At 44.9% G+C, this 16,819-nt stretch overlaps 1 protein-coding gene across 8 annotated transcripts in view; it reads right to left on the reverse strand.

The window, feature by feature from the left end:
- Nucleotides 1-583: 583 nt before the first annotated feature.
- The window catches only part of LOC108632876 (regulator of G-protein signaling 9), an 18,312-nt gene continuing 2,076 nt past the window's right edge, over nt 584-16,819 (reverse strand). Inside the window, exons 1-17 of one of the 8 annotated variants that reach the window (XM_018037719.2) lie at nt 15,704-16,789; nt 12,043-12,260; nt 11,403-11,499; nt 11,265-11,315; nt 10,210-10,316; nt 9,747-9,863; nt 9,587-9,658; nt 9,105-9,299; nt 8,809-8,984; nt 8,587-8,660; nt 8,318-8,447; nt 7,978-8,199; nt 7,645-7,884; nt 7,235-7,291; nt 5,643-5,977; nt 4,957-5,557; nt 4,014-4,074 (exon numbers count right to left, since the gene is read on the reverse strand). In XM_018037719.2, coding sequence (XP_017893208.1) covers nt 4,014-4,074; nt 4,957-5,557; nt 5,643-5,977; nt 7,235-7,291; nt 7,645-7,884; nt 7,978-8,199; nt 8,318-8,447; nt 8,587-8,660; nt 8,809-8,984; nt 9,105-9,299; nt 9,587-9,658; nt 9,747-9,863; nt 10,210-10,316; nt 11,265-11,315; nt 11,403-11,499; nt 12,043-12,111 — 2,604 coding nt within the window. In that variant the 5' untranslated portion in view covers nt 12,112-12,260; nt 15,704-16,789. Of the gene's footprint in view, nt 4,075-4,956; nt 5,558-5,642; nt 5,978-7,234; nt 7,292-7,644; nt 7,885-7,977; nt 8,200-8,317; nt 8,448-8,586; nt 8,661-8,808; nt 8,985-9,104; nt 9,300-9,586; nt 9,659-9,746; nt 9,864-10,209; nt 10,320-11,264; nt 11,500-12,042; nt 12,261-14,868; nt 16,791-16,819 lie in introns of those variants that run through there. The other 7 variants (XM_026810866.1, XM_026810860.1, XM_026810863.1 and 4 more) reach the window with 7 other exon arrangements.

Genomic DNA, 16,819 nt, shown 5'->3' on the forward strand with positions numbered 1-16,819 from the left:
ATATAATTTTAGATTTCCAATAGTAATAAGAATCTATAATAACAAATTCAACATGCCAGCATTGTTTAAGTATATGTATAGCCTATACATCCTCAATCGGATTTTTCATTATCTTTATGAGTATTACGTTAACTCAACTGTTAATCCTCGTATAATACAAAATTTCGACCATCATTCGTTCGACGACTGTCACCGTTTTACCCTCGTTCTTGCGTCATCGTTCAATCTTTCATCACAGAATCCCCGATCGTTACACTCGAAAAACGCAACGTTCAATTCATCATCGACCACGAGACGATTCATTAAATATCTGTTTTAGAAGGAACTAAGAGAACACAAAAGCGCAGGACGTAATTTCATCTCGTAGCTGCCTGTCGAATTAAACGTTTTTAATTCACGCACCTCTGATCATCTACATCCTTTTAAGTTGAACCCTTACGATTAAAGCTTACATCTCGACGGCTGTTAAAATCTATAGAAGAACGCTCGCGTTCCAACTAATTCCAACGAACTTCCCTCACCGGTGGAAAGAAATTGCGAGACGCAGTAAGTGCGGAAAGGAACTTCTACGCTAGTTTCGTTCTCTCTCTCTCTCTCTCTCTCTCTCTCTCTCTCTCTCTCTCTCTAACAATGACACTAACACGTTCTCATTTAGCACACACGTTTAAACGATCCGATGGACTGAGATCTAATACAAAGTATAGATTAAAATACCTCAGGACACGTCAAGGATCGCTGAAATCTTGAATCGATCACCCCAGTTCTTTTTCATTCTTACTAATTATCTTCGTCGTTCTCTTCTGTTTCCTCTTTAATTTTTACCGAAATAATTAGACAACGCCGCATTCCAAAACGTTCAGTTTTAGAATTTTTTTTTACACACGAGGGAGGAGCAAATTTCAGGTACGTTTTCAGTCTTTTGCTGGTAAACATGGCTCATTCTCATCTGGTCGAAATTTAATAATGAATTTTCTCTGGAAAAAACACCGAAAAGAAACTGAACAGTAAAAATGACAGTACTACACGAGACTTCGATCGTAGATTGTAAATTTGCTTGTTGCACGTTCGATCTCATATTGAATTCCTCTGTGAACGAAACACGAGGCCGGGATTTAGACGAAAAATTGAGCCAGGCTTACCCGTAAATTACGCTATACTTTAAGTTACATTTGTACTATTGGCGAATCTAGGGATGGAGAAGAACCAAGAGGTACACTCTGATTGTTTCACGTTGCACATGATTGAAAGTAATTAGCTTAATAGAATTGAAATCGACCCGAACCATCCGATCCTTTCAACCAAACGAGACGCCAGAGAAAACAGTATCGTCTCCACTATAATTCTGTGCCTGCCTTATTCCATAATAATTTGATAAATCGTTAACAGTGACGTATTAATAATTAATAGTCGACGCCTCACGAGACGTTTCGTATCGTAATAAATAATATATCGCTTAGCTTATACACGGTAAAATGTAACCAAGCTACGGATGCTATAAAAGTTACGTATTTAAAATATCCACGTTTCGTTAATACGATTAGAGCCATTAGAAAATAATAGACGACCGTAAAAAAATATCTTGTAGAAAGGAATTGCCGGCTACGCTCCCGTTCAATCTCTCTCTCTCTTCGAAGCAATATTAAAATAATATCGATCGTAAATTGTACTTTGTTCTCGTCTGTTCGTTGAACACTGCATTGTTTCTCTTCGGATAATACTGATGACCGTTCGCACGCGTAGTCGTCGATCGAAATAATTAATTACGTGTTACGATCTCGTCGCTACTTCGATTCGTTCAGACTCGTAACGAAGAAACCGTGAATACACACGAGTGGTGCTCGGAGATTCAGGACGCACAACGATCCTTTCGATTGCCCTTTGTACAATACAACGACAATGCAAGATCCTTTAAATTACCGCGACTCGGAGTAATCGTAACGACAGAACGGCGGGTAGCATTTTCTACGAGTGACGTTATACAAAATATCTCCGCGAAACGAGGAACGAAAATAGTTTTGTTTTGATTCGTTTTCTTTCAAGCTTATAGTAATTAATTTAACACGCATTACGCCTCGTTAAATAAGACTCAGTCGTACCGTCGATGCGTACGTTTGCATCAACCCATCTCGCTGATTCAACGGAACTTTTAATCTCGATATCCACGCCGCACTTCATCCACGTCGACTATCTAGTTCTCTTTAGTATTTTTCTTTTGTCGTCTCATAAGGATTTACAATAGTTAAATTGAGCTTTTTAATTATATGTAACATTACGATTTTAATGTATGGATACGTTAGAACTCTTAAGAATAGCCTCGAGTGTCCGAACCGAATTTCGTCACGGGGTACGCGTCGACCAATGGAAATACAAAAAGTGACGCGGGTCAACCGACTTCTTCAACGTTAACAGCTGATTCTTACGATTCGTTTCGGTGCCGAATCCGCGTCTGATCTCATGTCATTATTCACAGTTTCGTCACACATTGGGAATTAAAAATCGATTACGAACGAAATTTTTGTTCAACTTCGTTACGTAGTCTTCGTGACTGGCCTTTACGTTTAGCGTCTCTTTATAAATGACCGATAACCGATACGACTCTCTTATCGTCATATTCGAATTCAGCGGATTAAAAGCCACGAGAATAAGGAAAATTCGTCGAAGAAGTTTCTTGGCCCGCGTAATCGTTTCATTTCACTGACATTCGTGTTCACGTCGATTTCATCCCTAATCTCCGCCGCGTGATCCACGCAATCGTTTACCCTCTTCGGAGGGGCTTCACCGAGTAAACACGCTTTACTGTCTCGTGCATCGTGCTTTTTGGATATAACATTAAACGTTTAAACGTAGTCAGGTAAACTCGTCTCTAAATCTTACTATACACGTTATAGACATTTAAATAAATGTTCCTAAAGGAGGGAGAAGTCGTTATAATTTATTTATCGTTGAGGGACATCGGGATACAGTACCCTCTATTAAATCCTATTACACCGTACGAGTAGGTATCGTTAGAGAACAAGATTCGACACGTCTTACGTTTAAAAAACAAATGAATCGTTATTATCACACGGTTGCCTTGCGTTTATCTTCTCTTGTATAATTATTAATTTTATCTCTAATTACGAACAGTAGAGTAACATTAGCCGGCTCGAGGTCGGGTGCTACCAACGCGTACGATCAAATCGGGCCAAGCGGGGTAATGTTACGCTAAACACCTGTCATTAGACACTAGACGTTAGATGGATACGACTAACACTTAGATTGAACGACGATCAAATCATCGATAAAATTCGACAACAATTCGAGAAACGAATAACTCCGACGAAAATTTTGTAATAAAGTAAGATCGTAAAATCTTCCAATCGACTTTTTGTTAAAATAGTAAAACAGTATTAAAGAAATGCGCGACCTGTGAACGCGGTCATTCGGCAGGTGATGACTGGCGATCGCAGGGCGGTTCTTTGCGTTTAATACTTGAACCAATTAGAATCGTAATAATTGTCTTTCAATTTGCAGAATTGAACTTTGTCTTATTAAATAGGACTACGCTCTATCCTAAGGGAGATCGGCAGACTGACGCGTCGTCGTTATACTCGCGGTTTCTTTAATTGTACCGCGTTCTACTGTAGATCAGCTTGTTAGCAGGACATCGTTTTAATTACTACCGAAATGAAACTTACGCGAGTGCAGGGACGTGTGGGGGGCGGTAAATGAATTGACACGCGGAGAACGTGTTCGGGCTGAGGCGATATTGGAATATCTTCTAAATGGACATCGATTACACCAAGAAATTAACTCTCGTGCGAGCAAATATCGTTCCCTTTCGTTTCAGCGTGATTGCTTCTACTGATCTCGATTCACGCCTCGGGATCCGCCTTCGCGATCGCAAACACGAATTCGCACTGTGTTATACGCGTGGTTCGGGCACTCGAGGGCTCGTTAAAGTGAAGTAAAATGGAAATTTCGAATGTTTACGTGTAAAATGTATTCCCTTTTATTTTAGTACCAATGCCAAGTTATAAGTAACCCAAAGTCGCGTAGGTTTTCACGTATGGGGCGTCCACTCTACAGTTTTCCCTGAAACAGAATCGTGAACGTTCATGCAACCGCATGTTCAGGTCTCATCGCTGTTAGTAGACTGCGGATTTTACGTTTTCGGTATCGGTTTAAAGTATCTGCTTGGCAGCAAACGTTTCATTCGATTTTTCATGCTCTGAACAATTTTATACGCCTCTTCTAAATCCATCAAATCCACAGTCTAGTCATTCGGGATGACTACGATAGATAAGACTTTTAGGATATACTTTAAAGGGACACAGGATCGTTATGAGAACTAAAGAATGTGCAAATGAATAGTGATGAAAGTAAACGATGTGTTTATTTCAAAGTATATAGGTATATCTACAAAAGACGTTTCACGAAATTTTGCACTCTTATAAAGAGACCGCAGCGTTAACGAGTGTGTCGTGACACGTCGTAACGCAATCGAATAAAATCGCACGTCTCGTAAAATAAAATATAAACGAGAACTGAAAACATCTTCGACTCGTTTTCGTTGACATCCGTTCCCTTCCGTAATTACAAACTGCTTCTTAACGAAGTAATAAAATATATACGTACGGTCTCGATCATATATAAACTCGGCACCATAATCGCACAGTAACAAAACATATAATCTAATAATTGTGACGAACATAAAAGTCTATCGTCTACTCTGGTCTAATCGCAGAATATGAATGTGTGGATGTTGCGTGTACGCGAGTGTCGTTAGCAGACTGCAGCATGTTTATGCACATGTTCGTTAGAGGCAACAGTGAAGGAACGAAATGCATACGAACATTTCGACGAAATCCTCTTAACGTTACAAATTCTCTGTTCTGTTTCGAGAGTCTCGTTACTTTGAATCGTTCAAGATGCATAAACATCCGCGGTCCGAGCGTTAGACAAATTTGTACTTACTCATCCTCCCATGGGCACACTTCGTTAACGTTATTGTCACGCTTTTGCTGGGAGGCTGGCGGAGTGACGGGTGCTACCTGGTCGCCCTGCCGGGTTTCCGGCTCCCAGACAGGAACAACCTGCGCCTCTTCCAGCGTCTCACCCTTATCAGGCTCCGCGTCTCGCTTCCCCTTATCGACCTCCGACCCCTCGTCCCTCGTCGTCCCCGTCTCATCGTCGTCCGTCTTCTCCTCGGCCTCGATCGCCGAGCCGTCGCTCGGCAGATCGCCCACGATCGCGCTTATGCTTATCAAAGGAGCCTTGGGCACCGTCTTGCCCACCGGCGCAGCGAAGGCCACGTCGTACGAGGGGGAAACGTACGACGCGACCTTCGATGCGCCGGTGGCTACCTCCACGGTCGCTCTCCCCGTGGCCGTGCTCGGGGTTTCCGGTTTGTCGAACGTCCCGTGAGAATACTCGAACGAATGCTGCGGCGACACGGGATAGTTGCAGGAAGCGGACGGCCGACCGATCTCTCCGAGCTTCACCCTTCCGCTGGTCGACCCGATCGAATAGATCCGTGGTGGTAGGCCGACCCTCTCGGTGGTCGACGGTACGCCGGCTACGGTTCAAATCGGATACGTGTAGACGTGTATGTATAGTCGAGGGAAGACGCGCTTCGTTCTATGTGAACAACTAATGATTACCTGTACTACTACTGTGCTGTAAACTACAAGACTTTCGAAGGTGCTCAGAGACCTCGGCCACCGCTGAGCTGACGTCGGACGAGGAACTACACGAATCGAGCTGCGCCGAATTCTTTCGAGACACGCGTACCGGCTCGGCGGATTGCGACTGCCCCATGAAGCCGCCGCACGCCTCGTCCGGTTGGCTCTCGAGCGACGACATCATTCCGGACGATATTGGCTGATGATGCAGCGACGCGGTATTCGTGCCGTGCTCTGTACTCGGGCCAGGCACCGCGTCCCACGGGCAAACGTCGTCCACCGGCCGTGCCGCCGTTTCCGACCCGCCAGCATCCCTGACAACACGAACTTCATTATATGATTTACTTTGTACGTTTCCCTCTAGCCGAATCGCCACACTTCTTTGTCCTCTTCGTTTCAACGTCGATGGGTCATGCAACTCATACGGGGCTCCTTCTATCGTTTGCAGGCATCGAATATTCCTCGGAGCTGCTCTTTCGTGAACGTTTAGAAACACTCGAGATACTTTGTACTCGTAGTAAATTTAAAGAATAAAAAGATAAAGAAACAGTGTTTCGGAATATTTGATACCTCCACGAGATCACTCGATTTCTCAATGGAACAATTACAATTTATCTAATTTTTCGTACGAAGATCATGTCTGGGAGCTCGAAGAGAACTTGGTACCAACAACGTGAAGGGGGTAAGAATTGAATTACTTTGGAACGGAAGGTCGAATTCCTATACACCATGAAAATCGGATAGCGTTCGAGTGTATCCACACAGAAAGTAAAAAATTCAACAGACGTCTTACGTGACGTTCACACAATAAATTAGCATAACGATTATACAAGATAGTTGCATAATAATCGTTGGAGCGGTCAGATCGTCGGAGATAAAACCGATTATTAATCGTGGACAGTGGATTATGCCAAGTATCTTGTATAACGGTTGCACCAGCTGCTTAGACACGTGAACAAGAATCAAACAGTGCTGACAGAACGTATTCCGTATGACGACAACAATTAAATGGCAAGGGGCGGATGTATATACTAATAATGAAATGGCGAACGATAAAGCATAAAACTAGGAAAAGGTTGATCAAACGATATATATATACATATATATTTATATGTATGTATGTATGTACAAAAGACACAATACCGAGAGTTCAAATGCAAAAACTGGTAGATAGGTTTTTTAAACAACGTTAGCCAAAATACGTGACTCGTCACACACCGAGAATAAGATTGGAGAGTATGTCAGAGTACATTTATGTGTCTAAATAAATTTTGCATACACGTAAACACGGTTGTTGTCAGAGAGTGCTGAACGACACTTTGGAAAAAACACACCGAGTAAGATTTAAGGATTTGTTCAAAAATTGTAGTAAGAAGAGACACAAGAGACAAGTCAAGAGACTGGTACACGATTCGTTTCGTGATACATCGAATTTCAATTGTGAACTCGGGAAACAACGATTTTTCTATCATCTCCTGACTTCGTCGCAGAGACGATGTATCGCGGAACGTCTCGTACACGTATGCAGCATACCGATGCAAGGAAACTATGGAACTGCTTCGAGGACTTACTGAACACTATGCGGAATAGGCCTTGTAGAAATCTTTACAAGTCGGGCCAGATCTCCCCTGAAAATACCGCACCGGATCAAATCTAATCCCGGTGATTCCGTTAGGGTTCTATCGACGGTTCGCTCGTCAAATATGCACGGAGTATAACACAGCATGCAATTAATTTGGAACAAGATGTACCGATTCCGACACCGAAGGCTCGTCAAATCAAATATTTGCCTAAACGTTCGATCGTCCGATAGCTGACTCTCGTTCGTGAAACACAGATAGAGACTCGATAAGTTTAGTTCTGAAATACGAACGACGTTCGTCGAGATTTTTTTAAGTGAAGAGACGTTTCATGAATCAGCTTAACTCGTCGAATCTCAGTGAGTGTCAAGTTTGTTACGAACGTAGAGTCGACCGTTTACCTGTAAGGGATGTCGGCGAGGTTCGACTGGCTGTGGGAATGCGGCACTCTGGGCATCGAAGTCGTGTCTCGAACGCCGCAAAGGGCTAACTCGTGCGCGGATCCGGAAAGGCTTCGATCGCTTCCTCTCCGTTTGCTACTGCTTCCTCCGCTGCTCACAGCGTGCTGTTGCAAACTGCTAGTCGTCGGAGCCGAGGTCGATGAAATTTTCTTCTTCGCTTGAACGCCGAAGCTAAAAAACCTACCAGCGAATTTCGTTCGTACACTCACAGTACAAATCTTTACGTGTAAATCAGGGTTTAAATAATTTACACATCGTTGAAGAGGAACGTACCATCGTTTCTGCAGAGGTTGCACGCCGGCAGCTAAAAGATTTCGATATTGATCGGAACGAATAAATCTAGGATAACAGTCCTTCTTCAGGAGCAATGTATATACATGTTCAGCAGCGGAATCGAACGTGAATCGGCTTGGACTTTTCATCTCTTGGTGAACCTTCTCCATCGTCTTTCCGTCTATGTTTATTTCGCAAGGAGCTCCAGGCGCCAGGAATTCTCTGAAATAAACATCGCACAATTAGTCGAAACGATCAATAGAGAAAATCGAGATCTAAAAATCGGGTAAGACACCCTGTATATAAACGATCGTGTGAGTTCGCAAATTTCATTACGTACTTGAAGATCTCGTTGACTTTGTCGGGTATCTGTGCTTGATAACTGTGCCTCAGATCCTTCACCGCTAACCAGAACCTTATATTTTCGTGACTGTACTCTTTCCTCAAATAATTAGTGAACTCTTGCAAACCTGGGACAATGAAATCGCAGATACAAATCTGTCGTATCTATTATTAATAATTGAAAATAAAAATAAATCTGTGATTCGTAACAAGACGGTAGAAAACGAGACGAATCGTACGTTCTTAATTTAGAAGAAAATCGATTACCTGTAGGATCAGACATTAACTCTTCCATTGAAAGTGCCCAACGCTTGACGCGTTTTTCCGTAGGAACTTCCACCCTGCGCAGAACGAATGGAACACGTTAAAGGAATTTAAATCGACTCGAGCCGCGCGTACGCCGCGGTGCTCGCATAGTTCACCAATGGATACAGAAGATATGCGTGTATATTTGTCAGGAGAAGTTAATTACGCTCGCGGTATACTAACAGAGGGCTGTTCAGCTGCCAAAATGTTTGATCGTCGGTGATCCATGGATTCGAAGGTTGTGGCTGTACAAACATCGGGTCGTATTCCACGTATGTTTCGAAGTATGATTTCAAATTTTCGATCGCGGCAGAAACCTTTATCCTCGTCCGGGTCAAACTGTTCTTTAATATGGCCACCTGATGTTCAATGAAAAAAAAAAAGACAATGGTAAAAAGTATAATAGAATCTATCGGTTCGATCGTATCGTTTCTGACGCTGAACGAATTTTGCAAACGTCCAAGGAGGAAACAATTTACCTCCCGTTGCAGATCAGTCAGAGTTCGCTTACGCGACGGAGGACGCGACAGTCCAGGGCGAAAGCGTGTCGGTACGGGTGCTATTTCGAGGCTGCTCGAGCAACCGGGTGGCGGCCGGTACACCCTCCAGAAAGCCCGCTCCTGCGAATCGCTCACTATCTTATCCCCTTTCTTCCGCTCCTTTGCTAAGCGCACCTGAATCGACAAAATCTCACGACATTTCAAGGAGTCGCGTGTGCTCGTATTTGCGAGACTTCAAACAAAGAGGATCGAACAGGAAGAATTTCTACGAAACGCAAAAGAAAACTTTGCCTTCGTTATCGTTACCGCATAAAAATTGCCGAGAGAATTAAAAAGGAAACTCGATGAGAATGATAAGTTCGTAAAAACGGGTAATTCAATTATGAGGAAGTTTCACCAGGGAAAGTTTCAAAGCAAACGGGCTCCGCGAGAGTGAGCCGTGACAATGATTAATTATTCACCTGTTCTTCGGCTTGGAGTTGTATAAAATCCCATTTGTTCTGCAAGTTCCTACGTAGGCTGTTTAAAGCTTCCTAAGGGGATAGAATCGTTTATTATGCGGCGGACGAAACGCGCCTCGATTATCCTTTCAATGGAAACGGGTATGGAAAATTTACATACAGTCTCGTAATCTTCGAGCGCATGGCGTTGCTTGTTTCTCAGTGTTCTCTTAGCCAGATAAATAGCGTATTCCACGTTATCAGGGGTTCTATGTTGCCATGGCCAATAACATGGTGTCTGTTCATCGAATCGAAAAGAAATTGGTTAATGACTAAGAAACGAAACGTGCAAATATTTTTTTATTCCGATTTTATTTCGTATCAATTAATATCGTGCTTTATATATTTACAATTGAACAACGAGCCTTTTTATAATACATTTAATTACTTCAATCCTCATCCACTCAGAGGAGTTTCCAAAAGATTTTCAATAATCATACGTTTAAAGAGATCTCTGCCCGATGAAACGTGGACGAGGATTGAACACGCCAGATTTCTATTTCTGTCTCTGTTCGCGTTAGAAGTAATTTGATTTGTTTTAACGAGCTACTCGAGTTTGAAGCATAGTGAGGCAGGTACGGTACCTGAAATCTATACAGAGAACTATCATCCCTTACGGTGAGTGTCTTGGAGTCATTCACCGGGAAGAAGTAGCCGTATTGGCAGAGCTGATTGGCAATGTGGACCGCCTCTACTGTCAACATAACAATTCACTGTCATACCTGGTGCAATCGTCGTGTCTCGCAATAGGCATTTTAGTAATCATGTGCAGCTTAACTAATTTCAGCTATGCGACGCGTTCGGTCTATACAATTTTACGCATGCCGTCTCTATTCAGAGAATTGTCGAATCGATGATAAAAATCATACTTGTCGATTCGAAGATTTCGAAGGGAGATGTGAGCTTAAGCGAGATTTGTCGTGTCTCTTTGTCGTGTATATTACGTGAACATTTACAGGAAATAATCATAAAATACGGAAGCATTCAAGCGCAGCGAAGACGAGTCGAGCGTCGAAGATCTCGGCTCGTCGTATGTCGATCTACGTATTTGGAGGATGCAAAAATCAATCTCGACAAACACTACTTATGATCTTACCTTGTCATAACACGTGACAATCGTTACAATATTCTAACTACTGTTTAACGATATACAATCATTTGTTAATTACTGTTACCGTCAACTTTAAATAGTACGACGTGAGAGAGGAACGGAAGTAATTACTTACAAGCGTTAACTTAATCACACGATGCATCCGCACCAGCGTACATTAAAAGCTGAATCTTTCGATTAAATTCGTGTCGGAAGGAGAACGGGGTGAATCGAGGGGGTAGAAAGAATAAACAAGACACAGTTCGTTGCGGAGTCGAACAATTCAAACGATTGACAATTTCATTGTAATAAAAAAGGGAGGAACGTGTCACGTGCACGGGGACTTTTGTATAACTGCGTTTGGAACCGGCTGGAAACAGCCCGGCGAGGGGTGGTAGTAGCTACGTCAAAGGGGTATAAGATGCAACAGGGTGAGCGTGTCGTGAGTCTCTCAGCCAAAGTTTAGCGCATCGTTAGGGCCACGCGGGGGACAGTCGGCGTTAAGACTAATTAGTTAATCGCGTGGCAGCGGGCGTACGATTTTCGTACCTGATTCCTCGATGGAAAGCCGCTCCATCAGCCACTCGATGAGGTCGTAACCTGCAACACGCAGGCAGCCTACTGTAGTGTCCTGGCCGTGATGGCCGCTAACGTTTACTCCACAACGCAGGTACCGATGGCACTCACCCATGAACGCTGAGGGGATTGAGGTGAGAAACTGTTTTTGGCTGCGCACGGGTACCCCGTTCTCAGGGTCTTGCATCTCCCGCACCAGCCCCTCCATCTGCAATAAGAATCATGATGAATCGATTGACGACACGCTCCGCCGATCCGTTCCGCGTTTCCCATCCGCCGTTTCTTCCCACATTTTCCCTCGACAATTTTGCCACACGCGTGGGATGAAAGCGTGGAACGACGTCCCTGCAATAATCGCGTCGACCACCACTTTAATTCGCCTCCGATTTAATTAAAACGATTTGCTATCCTTGCAGAAAATTTTAGTCACACGTTCGCGATTTATTTCCCTCGATTTCGGTCGCGGTGGTTCAGCGGTGAATAGGTATCGTCGCAGATGTCAAGAGACACCTTCTGACATTTGATTAAATTTTTTACTTTTCCTATACCGGCTGTTAAATTAATTAATTAAATCGAGGAGATAAACAAGATTCTCTTGCCCCCCATAGAAAAGTTGTTTGTCCCGATATTACAAAAGTTATTCCATTTTGGAAAACGTTCCGACTTGCGTAGCTTCTGATAATCTCTTTAGCTTCTGACAAAGATCTTACGGCTCGTACGATGTTAATGAGCAGTTGACGCTCGTACGTACCTTGTCGAAGGCATAAGGCCTGTGAACGCGTGGCTCCTTCTTCTGTTGTTGATTATTGGCGGCCTCCATCGCGATCGAGGGGGCCCTCTTCGACGCCGGCAGGAGCTGTGGCGATATTGATGGCGGAGGGGGCTGGGGAGTTGGGTCGGAGACGGGTCTACCCGAACTCCATGGGGCTCTGGCCCCATCCCATCACTCCAGTCACCCCCGCACGCCCACTGAAACCATCAACGATTCACTTCTCTTAGATCATATATAAGCAACCCTTCATTGCTCGTTTTAAATTCTCTTTCTCGAAGAAAATTTCTATCGACCGAATTCGCGTCGAATCGACGAAACTTTCCTCGAAGCATCTACGTCTCGTCATTTCCATGAAAGGCCGTGTGTCGATTCGTCTGACAAGAGAAGAAACAAATATTGCTCGAGCAAATATGCCGAGTCGACGGAATAAACGGGCGAGGGTTAAAGCATGCTTCATGTTTTATTCTATATCGATATGCCTGTTTCAATTTATAGTGACGACGACGTTCGATTCGATTGACGTCGTCTTGGTTAAGGAGTTCCTTTCTCGGAGAGAAAAGCCGTTACGCTCCTTGACCAGCCCCTCGATCATCGGATTTGGCACCTGTAAGTGCTTTTCTATTTTCCAAGCTGAAATTCCACTCCGAGACTCCTCCGAGGGAAGTATAAAAAAAAAAAACGCGAACGATCCGAACGTTCGAGTTTACTTAACGTTTTATCTACCGTCGCGTTTCAGCGATCGACAGATTCCTAGATGTATTATCTATAAATACTATTTGATCTATTTACATCGGTCGGTGCACATTTGCTGTACAGAAGTCTTCGTAGAAATCGCATGAAAAGGAATCGTATTACGTATTGAGAGCCGATTATAGCTCGAACGTAATAATAGTACAAATTATCGAGGAACCAGAAACTGATGTTCTTATTCAGATAGCAATTGTACAAAGTAAGAGATAGATTTATTACGAGAATTCATGTCTGCGTAAATTGATACACAGTCTATGAACGTACGGAGAATCTCTGACCGTTCTTCGATCGTAAGAAGCGTTACACATCATTTGTTTCTCTGGCACTCGAGGAACATCGTACACGATTCTTGCTCGTAATCAGCGATTCGATTGAAACCTAGTTGACACGTTTCGTTTAAATAGATTCCCAGAACAAGTTTCGAAGGTTGCGCGTGGGCAAAAGTTAAATTTATCCTGATCCGTCGTTAATTCGAAGTGGACTTAATTTTTTACCCCATACTCTGCGAACACCTCCGTCGTTTTCAAAATATACAGAGTATTTTTCACAAAGTATAATACAAGTATATCTCACGAAGCGAACCGATTAACCAAATTGCGTTGTTAAACGAGGCTCTTTGTACGAAGGATCTTAATTCAGTTGTTGTACGAATGAGTTTAATTAACGCAATGGTCGAGATATTCTCGTTTGAAACGGAAGTAACGTTTATCAAAAACTGTGTCAGCAAACCTTTTCAAGGAAAGGTTACTTGCACATCTATAAATGTTGTATTAAGGACGATAGATACGTGGCACGTACATACGTACATAGAGGCGAGTGCTATAAGTGTACTTTCTGTAGCTAGTATGCGAAATGTTCTATTTAACCATTCGAAATGTGTCTCTTGTTTCTCTGCAGAACTGCTTGGAAAAATGTTATCGTGCTTTAAACGCGTATACGTATCGTTCTTAGAATACCCGCGGGATCGTACATTAAAATCTAACATTCTTCGTTCAAGAATGTACTTTACGTCGTAACGCTGTCAAAGAGACATTTGAATAAAATTTGCAAGATACATAAACAAGTATTTTCACAATCCGATCGAACATTTAATTGAATCGAAAATTAACGAAATGTATTCCAATTACTCGGCGCTTACAATGGAACAGCGCGCGTAATCTATGAGTTTAATTATTGTTTTCAGAAGTAATCCCGAAATCGAGAACCAATTTTTCGCTAATTAATAGAAACTTCCAGTTGAATCCAATGTAAATCAATTTCACGATGTTTCATTGTACGGATTAGTATAGCCTTTGTCACACGTTAGATTACGGCCTCTTATGCAAGCGTGCATTTTCCTGAAAAGCGAGCAGAGAGCATCGAATAACTATTTCCTTCTTCGTGTAAACGTCGGTCAATAAGTTTTCAACAACCGCGTGTTCTTTCGTGGTATTAAATCTCATTACGTTCCATCGTTCTTTTAATTAGTAGAAAATTGAAAACGTGTTCTACTTTCAAGCTTCGCTCAGATCGCCTCGTATTATTCGCGATGAAAGTACGCGGTACAGCATCGACAGCATAATTGTTGTGACAAACAGATGTTAACTCGGTGCTTCTCCGAGAAAGCTGTCTTCGACAAAAGTCAACATTTCACGATGCAATCCTCCGACTCGATGAACACGCGTTTTGCATATTTCCCTGTACAATGCGCCAGTACGAACATTGCTATTCTATGGGCGATCGCACGGTGGCCAGTCGATAAAGAACGCACGTACGTGTGTATAGTCACGGGTGCAATGAAAAAGGACAATCGCGAGGAATCAGGGGAGGGTGCAGCTCGATAATACGGAAGTAAGTACATTCGCATCGTTCGACTTTCGTTGAATCGTTACTATAGCAATGGCGATACCAAATATACACGCGGCAGTGACAACAAACAGGTTCTCCTTGCGAACCGATTAAACAAGTATGGATGGATCAAAGAGTGTTTTACCCGTCGCGATCTAAGTTAGGCGCAAACGGTCGGCTCGTCGAGTATCCTCGTAAATGCATATATGCAGGCACATAGGTACGTACGCGTAAGATCGATGAAAATTCTCGTGTCAATTATTCCTCGTCGACGACGACGACGACGACGACGACGACGACGACGACAACAACAACATCCTACGGTCAGCCGCTACACTCCGTTACATTTTTCCACGGTCCATCTATTTTGGAAACGTGCACCGAAAAACTGCGTCGTGACCCGGTTCACTTTCTCTGAGCTTTCGTTCATCGTTGACAAATCCGACGTACGTAGTTACATTTATTGCGGTCCTCTCGTGCAGTATCTCTTTATCTGCCCGGCACGATGGCAGAGGAAAAAGTTTCGCGCGAACGCGGAATCAATCGGTGAGAACGCAATTAACACCGAGTAGATCGTTGCTCCGTTTCACCCGTTCGTTCGAACACCTTCGACCGATCGACGTTCACTCGACGAAATTCGTCCAGCCGCGAATGAAGAGACCAGCGGAGATCGAGAAGAGAACGAATGCCCGACCGTCACGATCCGGCTCGACGAACCGGACAAAAGTCTCGATGTACGCGTTCGAGCCGCGACATCCTTGACACGGAGGTACGTCGTACGCATGGAAAATTCGCGGAATTCTCGGAAGGACAAGGACGAATTCGCGTTGACAGGCGGCGGCGGGTGGGTGAAAGATGGAAGAGCGGCAGAGACGGGGAGCCGAACGAGTTGAGAGATAGAGAGAGAGACGACGGGCCAGGAGCGAGTGGTAGGTACGCTGTGAAGGATCGGGAGTTTGCCCACCGCGAAGATCGATCGTAGACCGTGTGGTGTTACGAGTCTCTCAGGCGTAGGACGACGGTACGGCGACGGTGTCTAATTGCGATTAATTGAACTACTCACTCGACGAGTCAGGGCAGTGTAGCTTCATATACGCGTCCCGTAAAGTGTGTATCAAGCCATCGGAGCACGGCCGAGCTCGCGGCCTTTCTTCCGCAGCTTCGAGTCTAAAGCCACCGTCCGCACTGTTAGCCGTCGAAGGCAGGCAGCACACCGCACGCGCACAGCCGCGCGGCTACACCATCCTCCTCGACATCGGCACCACCACCGCCACCAGCAGTACCGACGCTAGCACCAGCTCCGCCGAGCAAAACAGCGTCGTCGCGAAAGCTCGTATGCGGAGCATATTTTCGACGGGAACGCGGCACCGACTCCGGCCATCGAAGGCCAGACGAGGACGGCGGTATCCAAGGTGGGGGAGGACCGATCCGGCGAGGAAAGAGGCCAGCGAGAACGAAAGGGAGAAGAGGAAACAGCTAACCGAGACTGGCCGGAGAACGCTTTGCAGAGCCGACGCCGCCGCCGCCGCCGCCGCCGCCACCCCCTCTGCTCCTCCCTGCGATTCCTCGTATCGCTCGTACGTGTGTGCACGAACCCCTGCACGCACCCACGCCGCACCGCACCGTGTCCGCGTACCCGCGTTCCACGTTCCTCTCGGGATGCGACACACGCGAAACGTAGACCGATGACACGCGCTACCGTCGCGACGGCTCGTCGCTCGTGTTCGTCCGCTTCGATCCGCCTCGGCCCGTTCGCCGAGCGTCCGATCCGTCCGAGTTCGAACACTCGTCCCCCGCGACGCGAGATCGAATCGTACCGGGGGTCGATCAGAGTTTAACGTCGACTTGGACGAAGGTCGAGCCTCGCAGACGCATCGCCGTCGGGCTCCTCGTTAAACGACCTCCTTCGCTCGGTACGGCTTCGCGCGCGTGCCCGTGATCGCTCGTGTCCCGTGTTACCGCGCACTTTTCGTCCGAAGACTAGAGCCGCTCTCTCGCCCGGCAACCCCTTCGAAAGCTTCCGCAGTCTCCCCGACACTACGCGGCGGCTGCTCGATTCCGGCCTTTCAGCGGCCGAGAAGCCCGAATTACTCTGGACGTTATCGATGACGAACGTATATAGCGCGAATCCTGGTCCATGTACCTATGTATACACCACCGTGCCGGATGAGTACAGAGG

Source organism: Ceratina calcarata, unplaced genomic scaffold, assembly GCF_001652005.2.
Source record: "Ceratina calcarata isolate Rehan_Ccalc_2016 unplaced genomic scaffold, ASM165200v1 scaffold178.2, whole genome shotgun sequence".
NCBI classification, from domain to species: domain Eukaryota; kingdom Metazoa; phylum Arthropoda; class Insecta; order Hymenoptera; family Apidae; genus Ceratina; species Ceratina calcarata.